The following is a 25,587-nucleotide window of genomic DNA, read 5'->3' on the forward strand; positions in this document are numbered from 1 at the left end:
CCTCCTCTCTGAAACTCCACACGTCCACATTAAACCCAGAAAATTAACTACCTGTCAGACAGAGCTAATCAAACGCCCATCTGAGAAACAGATGAGCAGAGAGAGTGTGTGAATTTGCAGGTTTGCAGTAGAAGCTTTTTTGGGACATTAAAGTGCCTGTTATAAAAGTTTGAAGCCAACTTTTAACATGATGATAACACAACCTAGTCCTCTTTGAGGGTTTAGCAGAACATAACTGCAGGCAATCAGATTTGATCAGTCGTCCGATCAACACATCAGAGTAATCAGACAATGTGAAACTCCAGGTCTACACGTCAGACAGCAACCAGACTCCAAGAAACTCACAGATCAAGACGCGGCTTAAACTAAAGAACATTTAAATCATCAATGTCACGCATCCAATGAGCTCTCAGAAGAACCTGGACTCCACCTCCCAGAATCCTCTGGGAGATTACATGACTGCAGAGCTTCCCTCACACTCAGAGTCTAACTCGGACTCCATTGCCCAGAGTTCTCCGGGGAATCACATGACTCCTGACCTTTTCTAGCACTCCTATCAGCGCTCTAGATCTGCAGCACACTGATGTGTGTCACCTGTGTTGTTGGTTGTATGACTTTATATAGTTTAGTTCACAAGCCTGGGCTTTAGCAAGAGATAGCTGCGAGGTGGTGCTTCCACTGGTCAACTATCCTGTTTTTCACTATAGCTTCTGTTTGTCACGACTGGCCCCTCCCGGTCTTCCATGTGCTTTTTGTTTTGATCTAGTCCACGTGCTTTCTTTGTTTTGATTCCCTCCCAGTCCGGCCCCCTTGTTTTCTGACTCCGCCCCTGATTGTTACCACCTGTGTCTTCCACCTGTGTCCTGTTATCCCTTGTTAGCCCTCGTGTATTTAAGCCCTGCGTTTTTCCTAGTTGTTTGTTGGTCTTTGTATCGTATGTTTTGTTTGTACTGTTTGAAGTGAGGTGTTTGATCCTTTGGTGTTTTCCAGCTCTGTTGTGTGTTTTTCCCTGTGTGTATTTGTGTTACGTCTGTCCCTCCTTATCTCCGTGTTGGCTCCCTGTTATGACCATGACCCTGGATCTGCCCGTAATAAATCTCGCTTTTCTTCGCACATGCGTCCGCCTCCTCACCGCTCCACACCGTTAAACTGTTACTTCGACTGCCTTTTGCTCTGCCCATTTGAATTGTTTGCTGGACTCTTCTGATTCATGTTTTTGACCTTATTATTATTCTTTGTTATTCCTTTGCCTGCCCCTTTTTGATTGTTTGCATCATGTTATGCTTACCCTTGCGCTTCTGCTGTGCTCAATGGATTTGACCCAGGCATGTTTTTTGACTTAGCCCTGGACTTTGATTCTGGAAGTAAAGCATCTTTTGTGTTGTCAAACCACAAGCGTTTGACTCTTGCTGGCACGTTACAGTTGGTTTTGTTTATTCGCTTATTTCTGGTACCGCTGTCTGTTTTCGCACATGCTCAGACTGAGAAATCCGAAAGAAATCAGAGTAAGAGTCACATGCACTGAGAAATCTGACTACTCAGCTAAAATTCAGCCTCTTTATCAGATTCCTTAATCAGATTTCTAGAGCAGAGTATGGTGTTTATATGACAATTTCAATAATCAGATAACTGCAGAAATCTGATTATGATTGGATTATTGAGTGCATGTAAACACACTCAATGAAATGCAGTCTAACCAGAGGTGCAAAATACAGTATTAGAAAGTGCAAGAAAGCAACCAACAGTTGACAGCTACAATCTGTACAATTAAGGACGGTAGAGTGGTTAAAAATGATGTTGCAGGTATAAATATGCATATATACAGAGCAGAGAGAATGCAAGTGTAGGTTGTATGCACTGTCAGAGCAGCATATGTAAAATGATAATTATGCACAGTAACCATCAATGCAAATATGAAGAGTGCAGTACTGGACTATACAAATGTGAATAGTGCAATAATGCTAGTGGGTCATTCTACAGAAATGTCCACTTTTTAATCTCTCCATAGGTGTCACTGGTGTTACCGATTGTCATTGGTGTTACACACAATAAGGGTAACACCAGTGACACTTTTAATGACAAATGCATTCTGCAAAACGGCTGCTACAGAGCATCAAACCGCATGTCGTCAGTCATGGAATCTCCACTACAATATGTCATTTAATCCATTTGTGGTTTTTTTCCCCCCACAATCACCTCAGAATAAAGTCGGTCACACCAGTGACGTCAACCAAAAGCTTCATATGAAGTCAGGGGCTAAATGAGAAAATCTCTGAGAACTGAAAGACGCAGTGGACTCACCATGAGCTTTTCTTCACAGATCCTCAGAAAACAGGTGAAAGGAAGTCGAGTGACGTCATCCGTGTGACTTTTATTTCAAAATAAGAGATTTTTTTGTTACGGAGTTACACCAGTGACACGACTCCTGGGGACAACTTTCATTATATGTTGTATAGTATTTATTCTGCATTTGTTTAATGTATGTCACGTAAATGATATATTTCATAGTACTGTATAAATTATTGCAGTTAAAATAGCAGAAAAGCAAATAGCAAGAAAGATAATTGATTTAAAACCAGTATTGCTAAACGGATAGTGCAACTGTTAAAGTAACCCACTGTTTCATTTTAAAATATAAATGAATTCTAATCTTAACATGTTTTTCAAGTGCAGTATATCTGTAAACGCTAAGGACACAAAATCGGATGTTTCTCGTTGGACTCTAGTACAGAAAGTACAGTAACGGTGCAGAGAGTGCAAAGATGCAGTTAACGTGGTGGTGTGGAGCTCAGCCGCGTCTCCAAGTAACCTTAGATTATCTAATGATGACCATCAAAATAAAGCGAGGACCAGAGCAAACCAGTCTAGATTCAGAGCTCCCAGTATAGGCACGACTCCCACTACAGAGTATTGGATGGCTTTGGAGGTCTATAATGAAAGTATATCATCATATCAGACTAGCCTGGCTTCACCACACTGAGGGTAAGTGTTCCTATCTGCTCTCCTGGTCAGACTGTATCTGTTATCAGACACTCGTTATGGTTTCAGTTCCTGTGTTACTCCCTAATGGAGGCCCATATTGATGGGCACTCGCTCTGGAGCTGGAGCTAATCTGGACCTGTTCAGATTCATCTGGACTTCACTTCTACTTCAATGACCCCGAGACATGCTCCACATTAACCGCATGGCTGATTCCACACACGCATACTGACACACACACACACACACACACACACACACACACACACACACACACACACACACACACACACACACACACACACACACTCACAGCCCCTTCTCTCATTCTGAACTATAATTTCTAATCAGGCTGTGCTGCTGAAAGTCAGGTGAACCAATAATTGCATCACATACACTTCCTCAGACACACAGGCCAACAAATAAGCAATATAAGAGCAGCCCAAACTCCAAGCTGTGGAATTTTCCCCTCTTTACCCCAAATACACTCGACCAGCCAGGACGCATTTGGTGTCTGAACCCTGAGCTACGAGGCTAATGTAGCTAACAAAGTAAAGGGAGCTCATATGCAATTAGCGTCATGCTAACCGCACGTTGTTATTAGCTTTGCTAATGTGTGTTTGTCCATGTTTATAGAGAGCAGTCGTGAAGGTCGTACAGTGTAATCAGTCTATTAGAGACGCTGGACAGCAGCGAGACGAGTGTGTGATGATTTAGGTGCACAGTTACATTAGCTTTTTTTTTTTCAATGCTGCATTACATGTAATTATATTCAGGCTTCATGTGTGATGCTGCTGTTGTAATGCAGCGCTGCTGTGTCTGATCCACTCGTACCAGCGCAACACCTCCCCTGCTACGTCAGTGTTGCTGCAGTGCTGAGAATGATCCACCGCCCAAATAGTACCTGCTCTGTGAGGGTCCATGGGGGTCCTGAGCACTGAAGAACAGGGTAACAGAGTATCAGAGAAACAGATGGACTACAGTCTGTAACTGTAGAACTACAGAGTGCAGCTATATAGTAAGTGGAGCTGATAAGATGGACAATGAGGGTAGAAACGAGGAGGTGGTCATGATGTTAGGCCTGATATAGCCATGATAGCCATGCCTATTCATACACACACACACACACACACACACACATGTGTGTATATATATATATATATACACACTTCAAATGGACAATTTGTGTTTCAGTGAGATCGCCTCTTTAAAATTATGTTTTTTCTGATACCATGGTCGTGATATATTCATTTACATTAATTCCCAGAGAGCGCGTGTGAGAACATTTGTTGAAATAATAATGCGACAGTAGATTTGGCATAAAAGCACAGCGACGAACGAGAACATGAACAAAACAAGGAGCAAAACAAAGGGGGGTGAGGAAATATCAAAGCTCCCGAGAAGCAAGCGCTGACAGAACGGCGTTCATTTGGACGGATAAACAGGCCGTAATAAGCGCTTTCTCAGCGGAGATGATGTTGGGGAGGATTGAGTGAAGAAGCAGGCACATCAAAACAGACGTCAAACACCAGCAGCTTTCAGGAAAAAACTCTAAACGAGCGTTTTCAGCGACAAAATGCCGAGGCCTAGTCAAGGCCGGCTATCCAGCGCTAAGTGTTTGTACATATTCGAGCAGTTCAGAGATTTCGCAGCTTTTCATGCCTGTCCCTCGGGCTCTGGAGGGACTCTGATTAAAGCACATCGGCTCTGCGGTGTAGACGATAACTCTTAAGTGGCCTTTCCCTGCTCGTTTGAGAGGGAAAATAATGTACGAAAACATTGGCAGGGATTTCAAAACGCTGAACTTTCCTGCTACTGTAGAAAAAGGCCGTTTCGGAGCACTCAGGTTTGTGAATGCCGCTCTGTTTTGAGAGCCGAGGTCTCTCAGTACAGTAATTGTGTTTTAGCCGGATGTATAATGTATAAAACGTGTTAGTTTAGTTATTCATCATTCATGGAAGGCATCACTTTGCGTTTATTTAGCACAATATGCTCCAGATAAAGTGATGCAAATGTATTTTCCACACATATCACCCCTGGTTCTGACCGTAAGACTGTGAATGAGTGGAGAAATCAGCCGGCAGGTCACATGTTCCAATTTGGCCTGCAGGTGCGTTGAATTCATGAACCTCCAGGACACATTTCAAAGGAGAATTCCACCAATTTCTCAAAATCTCTGAATGATGTCGTGGTTGAGGTGGAAGCAGAGCCGCTCAGAACGGTCTCTTTACAGTGGTGGTGATAGGAACCAGGGGTCGCCATGGTTACAACACCAACATAGCCATTTTATTTACTAACCAGAACCACCAGTGAACCTACACGTGGTTTTATATGGGAATGTTGATGGTAAAATACATTTTCTTTGGGGACTACTTTGCCTCACAACACCCTGCTTATACCCCTCCACCATAAACAGATCGAAGTAATAGAATGGAAATTGTGGCATCTTCCACCAGAAGTCAATATCTCAGTCATCAGGCTTTAGAGGTGGACATCTGGTTCCTATCACCACCACTGTGAACAGTTCTGACTGTATTTTCTTTAGAATTGAACATTTTGCACCAAACCACTCTGAATGACTTTGTTTACCCGTTGTTAATAATTAATTAATTTGCAGAAATTTTGGGAGGAAAATGGGAGGAATTCCCCTTAAATGTCAAAGTACAAGATCATTACATGACACAAATATTATTTTCTGAAAGTTTTCTATGCCTTCTTAACAAGTGACATTATCGCCTCTACGTGGCAGACCACCCGCTTTAGGGATTGTGAACTTGTTTCATGTCAGAAATGTCAATCACTGTCTTCCAGCAAATCAAATGGCCATCAGCGCGTGACGGGGCTGCGTTCAATAGCATCAGTCATAACCAATCACTCACTCATCTCTAGAACTCCCTGTCTCAGAGTGATGTGATTGTCATGGAACTTAACCTCTTAAACTACTTGACTGAATCTGTATAAAAACACACATAAACAGTCATTATAGGTTTAATACCTACAAATGTAGGTATTGTGATATAAACCGAGTCTGTTCTACAGTTTCTCATTAGACTGAATGAATAACCGGCTCTAAATGTAGGTATTGTGATATAAACCGAGTCTGTTCTACAGTTTCTCATTAGACTGAATGAATAACTGACTCTAAATGTAGGTATTGTGATATAAACCGAGTCTGTTCTACAGTTTCTCAATAGGCTGAATGAATAACCGACTCTAAATGTAGGTATTGTGATATAAACCGAGTCTGTTCTACAGTTTCTCATTAGGCTGAATGAATAACCGACTCTAAATGTAGGTATTGTGATATAAACCGAGTCCGTTCTACAGTTTCTCATTAGACTGAATGAATAACCGGCTCTAAATGTAGGTATTGTGATATAAACCGAGTCTGTTCTACAGTTTCTCATTAGACTGAATGAATAACCGACTCTAAATGTAGGTATTGTGATATAAACCGAGGCCGTTCTACAGTTTCTCATTAGACTGAATGAATAACCGACTCTAAATGTAGGTATTGTGATATAAACCGAGTCTGTTCTACAGTTTCTCATTAGACTGAATGAATAACCGACTCTAAATGTAGGTATTGTGATATAAACCGAGTCTGTTCTACAGTTTCTCATTAGGCTGAATGAATAACCGACTCTAAATGTAGGAATAAACTATAAAGGCACATATGGGCAGAGGATAGATAGGAACATTATACATTTATGTATTATATATGCATAACATAGAATAACAATAGTGATAACGTCAGGCTTCTGAGGGTTAACCAAGATTTCTGCTGTTGTACATCTGAAACGAATTGATTTCTAAATCTCTGAAACCACTTTGGTTTGGAACATGAGGATGTTTTGCTAAAGTGCATTATGTAAGCTTCATTTAGGATGTAAACAAGGGTGATGTCAGCAATGATAAAGGCTCTGTGCATGTTGTTATGCATATTCAGAGTGTGTTTATCCGAGCATGGCGTAAATATTGCCTGTATCACGTCAGAAAACACTCTGGATGCATTAAAACCTGAACCTTTTTACTATTCAGTGCAGAAATATTGTGTTCTGTCCTCTATAGTCTGGTACAGAGTGAGTGCAGTTCAGCAGTGAATAGTATAATCATGCAAACCACCGAACCAATCCCAGTAAATACGTGCTGTTGTTGACCGCTGTGTCCTGGAACGACCAGTTCTCTTCTCCAGCCTGTTTCTACTGTCAAACTTACACAGTTATCCTCACTCAGCCAGGTTTTTACCTGCCACTATGATGCTAATGTCGCTACAAGCAATCTAAGCTTTTATCTTACCAATTAAGGTTGCGCTAACTGCATGTCATTTTCTCAAAGATGCCTTAAAATTGGCCTTGAAATGGGCACAAATGGACAACTTTCAGTTTTCAGGGCAGTGGCTACTGCTGCTGTCCCATGCTAGCACACTGTCCAAAGGAAAAAACAAGTACCTCCAAAATAGTAACTTTACAGGACAAGGAAAAAACCCTCTTACCCTTTAACGTAAGCTAACGTAAAGAGATCTTATTCCAAGTGATTTTGGAGCATCTCTATTGGTCCATTCATCAAAACATTTCACTCAACATGAAGGACAGCATGTGTGTTAAAATTATGTAGAAAAATAAAGATACACAAAAATGGAGATATGTGGTTTTCTTTGGACAGTGTCTGTATGTTTGTCCATGTTTATAGATAACAGTGTGTCTCACAGGGTCAGAAACTACATCATTATCAAAGCATAGGGTGGACCAGACAATGCCTGTCTTCCCGGGAACAGGCCACCAAAACTGAGGATGCTGGAGCTGCTTTTTATCTGTGAATTAAAAACACACTGGGAAGTCCGAAGAAAGGCTGAGAAGCAGAGCAGACAGGCAGATGTTTCGCATTGTGCTTGCTCTGGCCAAGAGATGTGGCTGGTTGCTGCTACCTACTGATTACTTAGACCACTTTCCCACCTAGTTTTACAGAATGCTGCTGTGTAAAACTCAACGAGAAACTATCAAGTGTCAATCGAGTCCAAAACATCGGTACAAACGTCTTTTCAAGATGCAAGCTTACCCAGGGGTGAAAGCAGGGGTGGTCACAGGACTCTAATTGTTCTACCAGGTGATAGGTGGGCTCATTTACATAAACATACAATCTGTTTGAATGTAGCTACTGTCACACCTTGCTTGCAGGTGAGGGTAGACATGCTCTGACAATGTTTAGAGTTGTAAGACAAAGCGAGGGCAAGCCACAATAGCACCCTCAGTGCAAGGGGGTACATTTAGTGAAAGGTGCCCAGAAACGAACAAAATATTGAGAAAAAGAAAAAAGAAACAAATAAACAAAAAACTACTTATATTATATATTAGAATATATTAGAAGCTTTGAGGAAGCAACAGTTCTCCTCAAAATACATGGCTTAGCAATCAACCAACCATCTCCACTCTACAGAAATGCACTGCTCCTTAAATAGACATCCAAGGAAATATGTAAGGAAATAGATTTAACTAGGGAAACTAGGTTGTTCGTTCTGTCATGGCTACCATGTGATTAAGACTCACGCATAATTTTAAAAACTGCATCACTTTTTCAGCCGTCCATTAATGTGGCATACACAAAAAACACTTTTGGAGCGACGCTGAAATCACAAAATAAAGGGTTTAAATATTCTTCGTCTTCTAGAGGACGCATGTTCATATTTTCAGGTAAAGTGGCGCAATGTTGGAAAAAGTTCACGAGCACGTCTTCCCATGAGCACATTGCTCCCCGGGCGCCGTGGATAGGGCTGCCCACCGCTCCAGGCAAGTGTGCTCACTGCCCCCTAGAGTGTGTATTCACTAGTGTGTATGTGGTGTTGCACTTCACGGATGGGTTAAATGCGGAGGTGGAACTTAACTTAACTTGACTGTGAGTTTATTGGCTGATTGCAAAGCAGAAATCTGATTACTGTCTGACTCATATAGACCTGGGGTTTCACATTATCTGATCACTCAAGTGCATGTAAACATGTAGATCGGATCACTGACAAAATCTGATTTTCTGCAGTTATCGGATTATTGAGTGCATGTAAACGCACTCAATGTTGCTTGTTTTAGGAAATGTGCTTGAAGAAATTATCAACGGTAATTATCAATCGGTACAGTGAGATAATCTTACTTAACAAGACCTAAAACAAGCAAATAATGTCAAGAAATCGGCTGGATAACCTTCTAACAAGTGTACAACCATCCTCAAAATGGGAAATATCAGATATATTGACTATATTTAAGATTGACTTCAAATATCTTGGGTCAACCATGCAGAGCAATGGACAGTGCAAAAAAGAGGTGAAGAAGAGGGTGCAGGCAGGATGGAGTGGGTGGAGACGGGTGTCAGGGCTGATGTGTGACAGAAGGATAGCAGCAAGAGTGAAAGGGAAGGTTTACAAGACAGTAGTGCGTCCTGCTATGATGTACGGTTTGGAGACTGTGGCTCTGTCTAAAAGACAGGAGGCTGAGCTGGAGGTGGCGGAGATGAAGATGCTGAGATTTTCGTTGGGAGTGACGAGGCTGGACAAGATTAGAAATGAGCAGATCAGAGGGACGGTGAAGGTGGAGCAGTTTGGAGATAAAGCCAGAGAGGCCAGGTTGAGATGGTTTGGACATGTGTTGAGGAGGAATAGTGGATATATTGGACAAAGAATGTTGGAGATGGAGCTGCCGGGCAGAAGGAGAAGAGGTAGACCTCAGAGAAGGTTTATGGATGTAGTGAAGGTGGACATGGAGATGGTTGGTGTGAAAGTAGAGGAGGCAATGGATAGGGCAAGATGGAGGCAGATGATCCGCTGTGGCTACCCCTAAAGGGAGCAGCCGAAAGAAGAAGACTATATTTAAGATAATTTTAATTGACAGGATACCATTTTTGCAGTGTACAGCATTTGACTATGAGTGAAACACAAGAATATCTAAAAAAAGGAAGAAGAAAAAAAACCTTTTCTCAACCCAATTCTGCTCGACGTCTTCATCTCTGCAGTGCATGCTAATCTGCATAAATAACAGCTGTGTATTATACAGAGAATCATAATTGATATCTGTCTTGTCATCAATGAGTTCAGCATATTTCTCTCACATTCTCTCCCAGGAAGCAGCAAAATAGTGACTTCCTTTTACTTCTTTTGGTATGAAAGAAAAAAGTGACAAAAGATTTTAATTTTAAAAGGTACTGAATTCTTAATAATAGGCTCGAAACACAACTTTTACTTGCATAATTTAGCCACAATGTTCTGAGCCTCTGAAGCCTGTAATCAAGCTTAATTATATTCCATGAGATTGAACTGTGATGGAGGTCAGATGCTGCGTTTTCTGCAAGCTCAGAGGAGAAAAGAGAAGAAAGAGCAAATCTGTCAGCTTTCATCATCCTGAATACTCGCACACGGTGAGCATTCACGGCATGGAAGGCTGAGAATTGGTGCTCTGGATGGAGAAACTTCTGACGTCATTGATTAAACAAGATGTGTGGAAGCTGAGCATAAACATTAGTCCTGCTGTTCTACAAGAGTAGCTTTCATGTTCAGACCAACCTGATCTTGATGAAGCGTCTGTCAGCGGGTTTGTGAATTTCCATTAGTTTGAAACAATGAGAACCTACTTCTTCAGGCATTTTATGACTGGCTTTATAAAATTAAGATCATTCAACTTCTTGAATAGTTTGTCTCCTTGGGATCTGGACATGAATGCATTTTTCTGATGGATCCATTACCTACATTGTTTACCTAAATAAAGTGAAAAGTTTTGTATATAAACTATATCAGTGGTAATATATATATATATATAATATATATATATATATATATATATAATATATATAATACTACAAAGACAACAAATGAAATGTTGAAACTGAGAAATTTGATTTTTTGAAAATTATATGCACATTTCAAATTTAATGCCACCAACACATTACAAAAAAGTTGTGACATCATCACCCCTTCTTTTAACAACACTTTGCGTTTGGGCCACTCACCCATGCCATGTCCACTAATGCAGCCCTATATCATGAATACTGGCTTGTGGACTGTATCCTGATAACAAGCTGAGTGGTCTTTAGCCCGGAGGACACAGTGTCCATGATTTCCAAAAAGAATTTTAAATGTCAATTCGTCGGACCACAGGACACTTTTCCACTTCACCTCAGGCTATTATAAATGAGCTTGGGCCCAGAGAAGGTGGCAGCGTTTCTGGATCCTGTTTATATATTTGTGGATGCAGCAATGAACTGTGTTCACAGACAGTGGTTTCCAGAAGTGTTTCTGAGCCCTTGATTTCCATGATTTGCACTACAGAATCATGACTATTTTTAATTCAGTGCCGTCTGAGGGCCCAAAGATCACACCCAGAAGATACTGGTTTTTGGCCTCGTCCCTCACTGACAGAGATTTCTCCAGATTCTCTGAATCTTTTAATGTTATTTTGTACTGTAGACGATTAAAACAAAAGTTCTTTACTATTTTATGTTGAGAAACATTCTTCTTGAATTGTTGCACTATTTGATGGTGCATTCTTTCACAGAGTGGTGAACCCCTCCTCGTCTTTACTTCTGAAAGATCCTGAGATGCTCTTTTACACCCAGTCATGTTATTGACCTGTTGCTGATCAACCACCAGGTGTTTTTTTTTTTTTTGCATAACACAACTTTACCAGCCTTTGTTGCCCTCGTCCCAACCTTTTTAGAACATGTTGTTGGCATCAAATTAAAAAAAACAAAAAACAGTTTGATATGTTTTCTTTGAAGCATTTTCAATGAAATATAGGGTTTCAATTATTTGCACATCATTGCATTTAGTTTTTAACTTACATTTTGCACAGCATCCCAACTTTTTTGGAAATGGGGCTGTAGATAGGTTTATAGATACATATATATCGCTGCTGTTGGAACAAAACCTTGCATCTCCAAAATATTAACTAAGAAGGGAAAAACATTTTGAATGGAACTAAATTTTAAGTACTTTCGGAGCATTTCTGGTGGTCAGTTCATCATGAATTTTGGTGATAATGGAGATGCAATGTTTTGTTCAGACAGCAGAAATATATATGAAATATTTAAAACATCCCACCTTTTTGGGGGATTTTTTCCAATTTGCTCCCCTAATTAGATCCAATACCTCTCACTAGTTAGGATTCCCCCAATCACACCAATACCACCAGTGCTAGGAGGGCCAAGGCAGCACAGGCTACTTTTTGAACTACTGCTAAGGCAAAGTCGTTGGACAGCCGAACATGCTTGGAGGAAAACGCTCTGTTACGTCAGCTAGACAGACGCCTGCCCTGACTACCATCAGGCCGAGTGATCCTACCCACCCAGAGAGTGAGGCCACCTGTGCTCCCCTGGACGGCTGTAGCATCAACAGGAATTGAATGCGCAATTCCCCTGATGATGGTTGCTGGTGCACATGGCCAATTTGGTCTGTTCTAGATTAAACACAGACATTTGTAAAGACAATCCAGATTTAATTCAAAGCCTGTCATTCCACCTGCGCGGGGTGTTTCCTGCCTTTCACCCAGTGGGATAGGCTTCAGCTCCTCCCCACGACCCAGAAGGATAAGCAGCTTAGAAAATGTGTTTGTGTGTGTTTTACTGGGAAAACTAACTAAAACCTGGTTAGACCACGACTTTTCATAGTCATTCATAGACAGTGACGGACAGTATCTGCAGCATCCAGAAGGATCACAGTGAGTTTTTTTCTCTCACCATGAATCAAAGCATGGCTGGTTGATTCCATTGTCAGTTGCTAATTATATTGGTAGATCATTTAACATGTAAGGCCTTCAGTCCAGCTCATGATGTCCTAACCAATGAGAGAACTCACTTAGCTGCATCTATTTAGATACCACAGAGAAAACAATCCTGATTGGACAAAGACTTTAACTCTTTTGTTTACCACTGCCTCTCCTTGGATCACCACCTTATCGTGGTGGAGGGGTTTGCATGCTTGAATGTTCTTAGGAGCTATGTTGTCTGGAGCAAAAGCTCCTGGTAGGGTCTCCCATGGCAAACTGGTCCTAGGTGACAGGTCAGACAAGTGTGATCCATAATAACCCCTATGAAGACACAAAAACAGGACTTGTGTACCCTGCCCGGAACAGGGTTACCGGGGCCCCACCCTGGAGCCAGGCCTGGGGGAGGGGCTCGCCAGCGAGCATCTGGTGGCCGGGCATTTACTCATGGTGCCCGGCCGGGCCCAGCCCGAAGGAGTTACATGAGTCCCCCCTCCCATCGACCCACCACCAATGGGAGGGGCAGTAGTAGGGGTTCGGTGCGTTGTGGATCGGGCAGTGTCCGAAGGCGTGGGCCTTGGTGTTCTGATCCTCGGTTGCTGAAACTGGCTTTTGGAACTTGGAACGTTACCTCACTGGCGGGGAAGGAGCCTGAGTTGGTGCGCGAGGTTGAGAGATACCGGCTAGATATAGTCGGGCTCACCTCAACACACAGCTTGGGCTCTGGGTCCAATCTCCTTGAGAGGGGCTGGACTTTATTCTTTTCTGGAGTTGCCCATGGTGAGAGGCGGCGGGCAGGTATGGGCTTTCTCATAGCCCCTCGACTCGGTGCCTGTATTTTGGGGTTTTCTCCGGTGGACGAGAGGGTAGCTTCCCTACGCCTTCGGGTTGGGGAACGGATCCTGACTGTTGTCTGTGCTTATGCACCGAACAGCAGTTCAGAGTACCCAGCCTTCTTAGAGTCCTTGGGAAGGGTGCTTGAAAGTGCTCCTCCTGGAGACTCTATTGTCCTACTGGGGGACTTCAACGCTCACGTGGGCAATGACAGTGAGACCTGGAGGGGTGTGATTGGGAGGAATGGCCTCTCTGATCTGAACCCGAGTGGTGTTCAGTTTTTGGACTTCTGCGCAAACCACAGTTTGTCCATCACGAACACCATGTTTGAACACAAGGATGTCCATAAGTGCACATGGCACCAGGACACCCTAGGCCGCAGTTCAATGATTGACTTTGTAGTCGTGTCATCGGACCTGCGGCCATGTGTTTTGGACACTCGGGTAAAGAGAGGAGCTCAGCTGTCAACTGATCACCACCTGGTGGTGAGTTGGATCAGGTGGTGGGGGAAGATGCCGGTCAGACCAGGCAAGCCCAAACGCATAGTGAGGGTTTGCTGGGAACGTCTAGCAGAAGAACCTGTCAGATTGATCTTCAACTCACACCTCCGTCAGAACTTTGACCAGATATCGGGGGAGGTGGGGGACATTGACTCAGAATGGGCCATGTTCCGTTCCTCCATTGCTGAAGCGGCTGACTGTAGCTGTGGCCGTAAGGTAGTTGGTGCCTGTCGGGGCGGTAATCCTCGAACCCGGTGGTGGACACCCCAGGTGAGAGATGCCGTCAAGCTGAAGAAGGAGTCCTACCGGGCATGGTTGGCCTGTGGGACACCAGAGGCAGCTGGCAGGTATCGACAGGCCAAGCGATCTGCGGCTTCAGTTGTTGCCAAGGCAAAAACCCGTGTATGGGAGGAGTTTGGTGAGGCCTTGGAAACTGACTTTAAGTCGGCTCCGAAAAGATTCTGGCAAACCGTCAGGCGACTCAGAAGGGGAAAGCAGTGTGCCACTAGCACTGTATATAGTGGAGATGGTGTGCTGCTGACTTCGACTGAAGACGTCATTGGGCGGTGGAAGGAATATTTTGAGGACCTTCTCAATCCCACCAACACGTTCTCCAGTGAGGAGGCTGAGTCTGGGGACATGGGAATAGGCTTGTCCATTACTGAGGCCGAAGTCGCTAAGGTGGCAAGGCTCCAGGGGTGGATGAGATCCGCCCTGAGTTCCTCAAGGCTCTGGATGTTGTGGGGCTGTCTTGGCTGACACGCCTTTTCAACATTGCGTGGACATCGGGGGCGGTGCCACTGGATTGGCAGACTGGGGTGGTGGTGCCTCTTTTTAAAAAAGGGGACCGGAGGGTGTGTTCCAACTACAGGGGAATCACACTCCTCAGCCTCCCTGGCAAGGTCTATGCAGGGGTACTGGAGAAGAGAGTCCGGCTTATAGTCGAACCTCGGATCCAGGAGGAACAGTGCGGGTTCCGCCCTGGTCGTGGAACACTGGACCAACTCTTCACCCTCTCCAGGATTCTGGAGGGTTTATGGGAGTTTGCCCAACCAGTCCACATGTGCTTTGTGGATCTGGAGAAGGCATTCGACTGTGTTCCCCGGGGTATTCTGTGGGAGGTGCTTCGGGAGTACGGGGTACATGGCTCTTTGCTACGAGCCATTCAGGCCCTGTACAAACAAAGCTGGAGTTTGGTTCGCATAGCCGGCAGTAAGTCAGACTCGTTCCCAGTGAGAGTTGGACTCCGTCAGGGCTGCCCTTTGTCACCGATTCTATTCATAATTTTTATGGATAGAATTTCTAGGCGCAGTCAAGGGATGGAGGGTGTCCGGTTTGGTGACCTCAGGGTCACATCACTGCTGTTTGCAGATGATGTGGTCCTATTGGGGACATCAGGCCGTGAACTTTCGCTGGATCGGTTTGCAGCCGAGTGTGAAGCGGCTGGGATGAGAATCAGTACCTCTAAATCCGAGACCATGGTTCTCAGGCGGAAAAGGGTGGAGAGCCCTCTCTGGGTCGGGGATAGGCTCTTGCCTCAAGTGGAGGAGTTCAAGTATCTCGGGGTCTTGTTCACGAGTGATGGTACAAGGGAGCGGGAGATTGACAGGCGGATTGGTGCTGGGTCAGCAGTGATGCGGGCTCTTTACCGGTCTGTTGTGGTAAAGAAAGAGCTGAGCCATAAGGCAAGGCTCTCGATTTACCGGTCGATCTACGTTCCCACCCTCACCTATGGTCATGAGCTTTGGGTAATGACCGAAAGAATAAGATCGCGAATACAAGCGGCCGAAATGAGTTTCCTCCGCAGGGTGTCTGGACTCTCCCTTAGAGATAGGGTGAGAAGTTCAGTCATCCGGGAGGGACTCGGAGTAGAGCCGCTGCATCTTCACGTCGAGAGGAGCCAGCTGAGGTGGTTCGGGCATCTGGTTAGGATGCCTCCTGGACGCCTCCCTCGGGAGGTGTCACAGGCGAGTCCACCTGGGAGGAGACCCCGGGGAAGACCCAGGACACGCTGGCGCGACTATATCGCCCAGCTGGCCTGGGAGCGCCTCGGAATCCCCCTTGGAGAGCTGGTTGAAGTGGCTGGGGAAAGGGAGGTCTGGGCTTCATTGCTTAGAATGCTGACCCCGCGACCCGAACCCCGGACAAGCGGAAGATAATGGATGGATGGATGGATGGATGTTTACAACTGAAACTTAACAATGACATAAGAATATTACTGCAATACTTGCTGAGTTGAAATACCACAACAATGACAGGTCTAATACACAAAAGACAAAAAAAAAAACCCACAAAACCAAACATTTTTCAACATAATACACATGTGGGAGTGTAAATAGTGTATCAATGCAATAGAGACCTGTTTCTGAACATTTAACGGGCGTAAGCAACACACTCTTTTGTATAAAAGAATAAAACAAGGATTAAGACTTAATTTTCATAAAGAAAAAGGTTTCAAATTGTGGACATGCTGCACATTTTTGACAAATTACGTTAAATATATTATAAAAAGCACATAGCCGGGGGCCTTTAGCATGGTGCTGCATAAAAATATAAATATAAATAAAAGTTTGTTAAGCCCCTAGTTAAAATACATTATTTGTTGATTCTCTAAATGAAAATAAATTCACACATTGTCTACAAGAAATATGCCATTTTTATGTAAATTGTGGTGCACAGTTCTATTTATTTAAGTTCAACATAATGGGAAAAAAAATAAAGCATGGTTTTCTTTGTTTATTCAGCAAATAAACAGTCACTGTGCGTTAAAGTGCGCACAAGAGAAAATGTAAATATAAGTTTGTAATCTATGTATTAGTCTGTATATATTACATGTGCGATTGCTGTAAAGAGTAACAGTGTTTAATTCACTGACCTTGACCACGTCCTCGTCTGTTGACCGGCACTCCACTATGTCCGATATGTCTGTAATCGTACTGTCCGCAGCCACCGTGACCACTTTGACTGGCACAGCCACGGTTCTGCCGTTCAGCACGGCTGTGTTCAAAATCTCTGTGTCCTGAGAGAGAAAACAAAAGACGAGCCTTGTTAAACGAAACAACTAAATTCGGAGAGAAGCTTTGAAATTTTCACCTCCTGAAAAATCTGACCACACAATGTAACCCAGAGAGGTATAACGAACACAGAGAAGACTGCACCAATATAGAGGGTTGGAGTAGCTACAGAAATATTGGTAGTTACCTACTTTGTAGCTACTTTCCCAAAATTTGTAGCTGCTACAATTTAGATACTTTTCCAGAAAAAGCAGTGGCCACTTCTTAGCTACTTTTTTAAAAGAAGTGCACTACTTTTTATCTACTTTGTAGCGAAACTGTAGCAAATATTTTCGCTATAGCTACGCAAAAATTTGTAGGCACCACAGCTACTAGCTACATTTCATAAAAACATAGCGGCTACAGCTATTAGCTACAAACAATTGAAGTTAGCTACAAAAATGAGCGCACCACTTAGCTACTCCCCCATCCCAATATAGAATCTGTTTTAGTCATTTTCTTCTTCTTCTTCTTCTTCTTTCGGCTACTCCCTTTAGGGGTCGCCACAGTGGATCATCTGCCTCCATCTTGCCCTATCTACTGCCTCCTCTACTTTCACACCAACCATCTCCATGTCCACCTTCACTACACCCATAAACCTTCTCTGAGGTCTACCTCTTCTCCTTCTACCCGGCAGCTCCATCTCCAACATTCTTTGCCCAATATATCCACTATTCCTCCTCAACACATGTCCAAACCATCTCAACCTGGCCTCTCTGGCTTTCTCTCCAAACTGCTCCACCTTCACTGTCCCTCTGATCTGCTCATTTCTAATCTTGTCCATCCTCGTCACTCCCAACGAAAATCTCAGCATCTTCATCTCCGCCACCTCCAGCTCAGCCTCCTGTCTTTTAGACAGAGCCACAGTCTCCAAACCGTACATCATAGCAGGACGCACTACTGTCTTGTCGACCTTCCCTTTCACTCTTGCTGCTATCCTTCTGTCACACATCAGCCCTGACACCCGTCTCCACCCACTTCATCCTGCCTGCACCCTCTTCTTCACCTCTTTTCTACACTGTCCATTGCTCTGGATGGATGGACCCAAGATATTTGAAGTCATCCACCTTTACGACCTCTACTCCTTGCATATTCACCTTTCCACCTGCCTCCCTCTCATTCACACACATGTATTCCGTCTTATCTCTACTGACCTTCATTCCTCTCCTCTCCAGTGCAAACCTCCACCTCTCGAGATTCTCTTCCACCTGCTCTCTACTCTCTCCACAGATTACAATGTCATCTGCAAACATCATGGACCTCCTGCCTGACCTCATCTGTCAACCTTTCCATCACCATTGCAAACAAGAAGGGGCTCAAAGCTGATCCCTGATGTAACCCCACCTTCACCTTGAAACCATTTGTCACTCCAACTGCACACCTCACCACTGTCTCACTATCCTCATACATGTCCTGCACCACCCTAACATACTTTTCAGCTACACCTGACTTCCTCATACAGTACCACAGTTCCTCTCTTGGCACCCTATCATATGCCTTCTCTAGATCCACAAAGACACAATGTAGCTCCTTCTGACCTTCTCTGTACTTCTCTACCAGCAAAAATTGCATCTGTGGTGCTCTTTCTGGGCATGAAACCAAACTGCTGCTCACTGATCTGAACCTCTCGCCTTAGCCTTGCTTCAACAACTCTTTCCCATACCTTCATGGTGTGGCTCATCAACTTTATACCTCTGTAGTTACTGCAGCTCTGCACATCACCCTTGTTCTTAAAAATGGGGACCGGTACACTGCTTCTCCACTCATCAGGCATCCTCTCACTCTCCAGGATTTTGTTAAACAACCTGGTTAAAAAGTCCACTGCCTTCTCTCCTAAATATCTCCATACCTCCACAGGTATGTCATCTGGACCAACTGCCTTTCCATTCTTCATCCTTTTTAAAGCTGCCCTCACTTCCACCTTACCAATTCTCTGCACTTCCTGATCCACTATCTCTCCCCCCATTGTCCTCCTCTCTCTCTCGTTTTCCTCATTCATTAGTTCTTCAAAGTTCTCCTTCCATCTACTCAACACTCTCTGTTCACTCACTAGTACATTTCCCTCTCTATCTTTTATCAGCCTAACCTGCTGTACATCCTTTCCAGCTCTATCTCTCTGTTTAGCCAAACGATACAAGTCCTTTACTCCTTCTTTACCGTCCAGCCTCTCATACAGCTCATCATAGGCCTGAGCCTTTGCCTTTGCCACCATTCTTTTCGCTATGCGACTAGCCTCACAGCCCTCCTGCCTACTTCCTTCATCTCTCTGGTTATCCCACTTTTTCTTAGCTGCCTTCTTCTTCTGAATACTCTCCTGGACTTCCTCATTCCACCACCAACTTTCCTTGTCTTCTTTCCTCTGACCAGACGAAACACCCAACACATTTTTGTCAGTTTCTCTCACCACCTTAGCTGTATTTTCCCAGTCCTCAGGTAGCTCCTCACTGCCCCCAAGGGCCTGTTGCAATTTTTCCCTGAATTGCCTGCAACCATCCTCCTCCTTCAGCTTCCACCATCTAATCTTTGGCTCTGTCTTCACTCTCTTCCTCTTCTTTGTTTCTAATCTCAATCTACAGACAACCACCCTATGCTGCCTTGCTACACTTTCCCCTGGTACCACTTTACAATCTCCAATCTCCTTTAGGTGGCATCTCCTGGTAAGGATATAGTCCACCTGTGTGCACCTCCCTCCACTCTTGTATGTCACCCTGTGTTCTTCCCTCTTCTGAAAATACGTGTTCACCACAGCCATTTCCATTCTCTCTGCAAAATCTACAACCATCTGACCTTCCGCATTTCTGTCTTTCACACCATACATACCCAGCACCTCTTCATCCCCTCTGTTCCCTTCACCAACATGTCCATTGAAGTCTGCACCAATCACCAATCTCTCCTCTCTAGGGACACCATCTACCACTTCATCCATCTTACTCCGAAATTCCTCTTTCTCTTCTAACTGACAACCAACCTGTGGTGCATATGAACTGACCACATTCAAAATTACACCATCAACCTCCAACTTCAGGCTCATGATCCTGTCTGACACTCTCTGTACATCCAGAACACTTTTCCCAAGCTGTTCCTTTAGGATTATCCCTACTCCATTTCTCTTCCTCTCTACACCATGATAGAACAGTTTGAATCCACCTCCAATGTTCCTGGCCTTGCTTCCTTTCCATCTGGTCTCCTGAACACACAGAATATCTACCTTCCTTCTCTCCATCATGTCTGCAAGCTCTCTGCCTTTACCAGTCATTGTCCCTATGTGCAGAGTCCCTACTCTAACCTCCACACTCCTGCCTTTGCTTCTCTCACTGCCTTCTAACCCGCCTTCCTCCTCTCCTCTCTGATGGTCTTCGACCTACAGTAGTCCAACACCCTACAGCACCCTGCTGGTCAACAGCACCGGATGTGGTCGTTGTTAACCCAGGCCTTGACCGATCCGGTATGGCAATCATATTTGTGATCTGCACGATAGTTTTGGCACAAGTTTTACGCCAGATGCCCTTCCTGACGCAACCCTCACCATTTATCCGGGCTTGGGACCGGCACCAGAAGTACACAAAGTACACCCCTAATGGCTGGTTTGTTTTAGTCATTTTCACCGACCCTTTATCGCAGAATGTTTCTAGTTCTGCAATATTCTTGTAAAAGATCGCTCAGGTTTTCAAAGATGTTCAATCCAGAGGACTGTGATTTAAACAGCCTCAGCTTGCATTTCTTATTGCTTAGCTTGGATGTTTGGGATGATTGTCTTGTGTCATATTTGCTTGAATAATTTACTGACATTTAGTAGAATCTGTTCTTCCATCTCTCTGGGTAATGTTTCCTGTGCCACTGGTTGCCATAGAACCCCAAAGCATAATAGATCCACCCTCACGATTAACAGTAGGCAAGGTGTTGCTTTCTTCAAATACTAATGCTTAATTTCTCCAAACCTTCGTTTGATCCATCCCCCAAATAATATGTGCTTTAGTGGTGGTCCTGTGGGGCACTTGACCATTGGTGAATAGGGTAAAGGGGACGGCAGGGTGGGCTAAAAAATTATATAGAGATACAGTGAGACTACAATGTACAGAACTACAAAGGCCCGATTCCATTTCACCCCTTGTCCCTAACACTTACCCCTCTGTTTTGCATGTTCATGTATAGGGCGAGGGTGTCCCGATTTTTGTTGCGATAAAGGGGTAGGTGGTGAAGTGTTAGGGTGAGGTGAGGTTAGGTTAGATGAAGCGGTGCAAGTGACCAAACAAATCCAAGATTTGTAAATATCTCTATTAAAAAATTACGACAACCATTGTATTATCTTAGTTTAATGTTGTTTCAGTGTATTATGATATTTTTCTTCATAACAACCATAAAAACTGTTTTATCTGATGCCTCGACGATGTCTCAATAGCTAGCTAGCTAAATTTCCAATTCCACCTTAAATGGTGCGGCATTTACCATTGCAACATTTAAGGTGGAATGGAAAAATTGGAACAAGAATCTGGCGAATATCTCCCTTCAGCTTCATATCACTGAAGAATTAGCGGTGGGTGATAATAAGTAATTGCCCCTCTCTTTGAAGGCATATGATGCCCTAAATGTACCCAAAGCCCAGCAGTGAGGAGCTGAACTTTCCCCTCCTCTGCTGTCCCTGCAGACAGACAGGGTTGCCTACAGAGCAGCGCTGGTAGCTGTTAATGAAGTGATGCTCTTTTTTATTTTTCACAGGGGAAGATTTTAACCACTAGCCCCTGTAACTCGGTTCCAAAAGGCAAGATGATGGCCGAAAACAAAGGGTAGGGGCCCTAAGATGGAAAGTGATCCCTAACAGAGTGGCCAGTGTGTAAATATTACATACAGACATATACAGAAACTGTGTTTCACGTAACTCCCAACCTGCAACTAGGGTGAAAAGCCAGCCTAAAGATAGAGCCTCTGTATTCCCTCCTATAGAGCAGTACAAACAGATGGAGGCAGTGAGCGAGTGAAATCTGAAGTGAGCAGTGTTCTCAGTGGAGCGCTGTAGCAGTCGGCAGCTTCGGGGGCCAAAACGAGTTCATTAGAATAGAAACAGCTCGAGTCCTTAACCTTTGAGCCACCGAGGCACTGAACCACACACATACAGATAATTGAGACCAATACAGAACCTCAAACCCTCACTGTCCTGTCAGAGGGAAACAGTCGATTTACCTCATTAGCAGTTCGCTTTCAATTATGCTAAACAGCTGACCCTATATACGTCCATCAGCACCGCGCAGGCAGAGCACAATCAGACCATCCACCACGAGCCGCTTCTTTCTTCCCTCCTTCCATTTTTCTCATCTCATTCTTCCCCTTTGAGCCGGAGGAGATGACAAGCTAATCTCTATTGAATGGCTAATGACAGGCTCATCTTGGCAAGTCCTTTTTCTCATGTGATTTTTCATTTTCCGCCATCCGCGCTCCGCTCTTCTTCTGCTCCAGCCCACATTCAATAGATTTCAGAGCAGAAAAGCGGAAGAAAAACACGAGATAATGGAGAGAGGTTTTGACGTCCTCTTTTTCTTTTTTCTTCTTTTAAGCCGATCTGTTTCTTCGAGGTTGTCTTAGCGAAGCTTTTGTGACGGAATGCCTCTCTTCTAAAGCAGGGATCATGTCAAGGCTGGCTAGAGGCCCGCTGCTGTCTGTATAGACTATTTACGTACCTTACATGAGCCTGTGAGTTTGTCTTTTGCTGTCTACTGTCTGTGTTTCAGGCTAGCAGGGACGCTAACTATGCTAGCTTTAATAAGCCAGGCTGAAAATGAGGCTATAAATGTTTTAGAGGGTTTTTGTGTGCATGTGTCCTTTAAATCATTCAGAAGGCGAGAAAGAGAGAGAAAGAGAGAGAGAGAGAGAGAGAGAGAGAGAGAGAGAGAGAGAGAGAGAGGCAGTGAGCGAGTGCAGGAGGAGAAGTTTTTAAGGCCATTGAAGAGCGAGGCTGCATCAGTGGAAAAAGCTGGAATGAGTAAATGCATTTGCGTAAGCCGCGACTGCGGGATCACCGCGTACGCAAGCACAAATTTGCATATGCATACACTCTTGCGCACATAAAAACACTCGTCTGTTTGCTTTTAGACTTCTAGCATTGCACTTCTCCCACTTATATCATCACAACAGCTTAACCCTCACAAATCTAGAGTTATTAGTGTTGTTAGTAAATCATATGAGTGTATAAAATACATATGGGAGCATATTAATACACACAGTGAGGAGAAGCACATATTCAGTTATGGCTTTGTAATAAGTACTAAAAGAGTAATTCTGGCTCTGATGTCCTGTTATCATTTTTATAACCAGACTGGCTTCATGAACTCATTTCAGGTGAAAGTCCTCCAGCATCTCTCTTGGTAAACCAGTCTTTTAATAGAACGTCATTAATTAGTGACGCTGACGTCTATTAAAATGATCAGAAGCACAAAACACTGAAGGTAAACAGTTTCCATCAGGGAGAACCGAGTGGCTCTGAAATCACTTTTTACACACAAGCAAAGTTTCAGTTTCAGATTTATTTACAACTTAGTTCCAAGTTTAAGTTGAATAAAAACTGGCTTTAAACTCAGGATCACAGATGAGCTCCTTTACTATGTTGATCTGTAGGCGTCTGTTCATAAACATAAACCAGCCCAAACTAATTTACTATAAAATGAAATGGTGTTTGTAGAAATTCAGAAAAAAGCCGCGTCAGTCTCGACTGCATATGTGGACATATTTCTATATTGTGCTCTATTTACACAAAGTTAGGTTAGTTCATCATTTATGTTGAACAGACTCTCCCAAAGTTTTACGCTGCTGCGCTGACGTTGAACCGCGTGCTGCACTGGGTCGGTATGACCAACAGGTCAAAACCAGCTCTAAACAAAGTGACCGCTGGGCCCTGATTGGTGCTCTGGCTTTGCGCTTCTTTCGTTTTGACATGTTACGTTTTTATACACACAGAAACCAAAAGGAACGACAGATTTCTCAAAATGTAGGAGGAAAAAGTCGGATATTAGACTCTGAAATGTAGTGGAGTGAAAGGAAAAAGTCCAGAATGGAGAAACTTCAGTACAGATACACCAAAAATACTAAAGTCCAGAAACTAATTACATTTACTCAGTTACTCAGTTACTGTCCACCACTAGTCTTTGTGCTTATCACTATAAGCAGAAATGTACTGTATGTATTTATAAGCTTTCACACCACTAAAACAAACATGGTGAAAGTGTAGGAGCTTCCAAAAACTCTCAGGGAGGACTTGATTAAACAGCACTTGAATGGAAAAAGCTACAGAGCCAACGAACGTAACCTCTTAAATGGCCATGTTTTATTACACACATCTATAACCGAAGAATAGCTCCACCAATTTGCACTGAAGCCCCTGTACTTACTGAGTAATAAGCCTCAGTATGTAGCAGGGCTGGGATTTTAAAGGGATAAACCTCCCTGTCAGTACAATTAATCTAATAATATGCCAGAGGAAAGTTCATGGAAGTTGCCCCACGCGAGATTTCTCTCTGACTAATGACATGGAAGGTAAAAGAGAAGCCGCTGCCAAGCTGCAAAAACGAGGTTACACAGAAATCACTAAGCACCACTGTCACGTCCACCCCACTCAGGGGGCACTGATTTGGACCTTCCCTGGCTCTGCCCACACCCCTCCTCTCCCACACACCTGCAGGTCACTCCAAGGACATCAAGACGGCGACAGATACCCCTGTGTATTCAATGTATTTGCAAAGTCTCTGTGTTTGTCATTTGACTTCTGAGCCGGTTTCTTGTGTTTGGTTTTCCCTGGTTTTGACCTGTTAGTCTCTTTGTTAGCTCTGATTATGGATCTACATCTTTTCCTGTCTGCCTGTGTGCCTGCTATGACAATGCGTATCGGAATGCCCTTAATTTAAGCCCCATTACAACCACATTTATCTCAGTTTCTCCAGCCCACCCAAAACTCCTCTGCTAAATAAGAAGCACAGAGGGCATCTAAAACATGCACACCAGCATTTAGCCATATTAGAACTCATGTGGAACAATGTACTCTGATCAGGCCAAAGAAACACAGAACTCTCTGGCAATAGATCAGCTTCTCATGTTTGGAAAAAGAACCCAAGAGCGCCCACAGTGAAGCATGGTGGTGGGAGCATCAAGGACACATAACTGAAGCAATGTATCGGGATATACTGGAGTAGAATGTAATGGTGTCAGCCAAGAAACTGAATCTGGGGGGAAATTCAGGGATGTTTCAACAAGAAAACAACTCCATACAGCCAAAATAACTGGTTTCTAAAAACGAAGGTGAAGGTGCTTTTTATAGCCTTGCCAAACTCCTGACTTGAATCCTAATAATAATAATGGACCGCCATAGCCTTGAGGAATTTGAGATGTTTCGTCCAGATGACAATGCTGCTAAAAGTCCTCTATAATGTAGACGTCTCAGAGCTGTAAGCGCCAACAATGGCTTTGCAACAAAGTACTAATGTTCTTAATCCTTGATGGCCG

The 25,587-nt window shown here is 43.8% G+C and overlaps 1 protein-coding gene across 1 annotated transcript in view; it reads right to left on the minus strand.

Annotated features, from left to right (window-relative positions):
• Positions 1-16,645: 16,645 nt before the first annotated feature.
• Positions 16,646-25,587, minus strand: part of si:dkeyp-14d3.1 (transmembrane protein 132C) — a 361,378-nt gene continuing 352,436 nt past the window's right edge. Inside the window, exons 5-6 of the mRNA XM_037536000.1 lie at positions 16,926-17,069; positions 16,646-16,660 (exon numbers count right to left, since the gene is read on the minus strand). Of these exons, the coding sequence (XP_037391897.1) occupies positions 16,646-16,660; positions 16,926-17,069 (159 nt within the window). The remainder of the gene's footprint in view (positions 16,661-16,925; positions 17,070-25,587) is intronic.

Source organism: Pygocentrus nattereri, chromosome 29 (assembly GCF_015220715.1).
Source record: "Pygocentrus nattereri isolate fPygNat1 chromosome 29, fPygNat1.pri, whole genome shotgun sequence".
In the NCBI taxonomy this organism is placed as follows: Eukaryota; Metazoa; Chordata; class Actinopteri; order Characiformes; family Serrasalmidae; genus Pygocentrus; species Pygocentrus nattereri.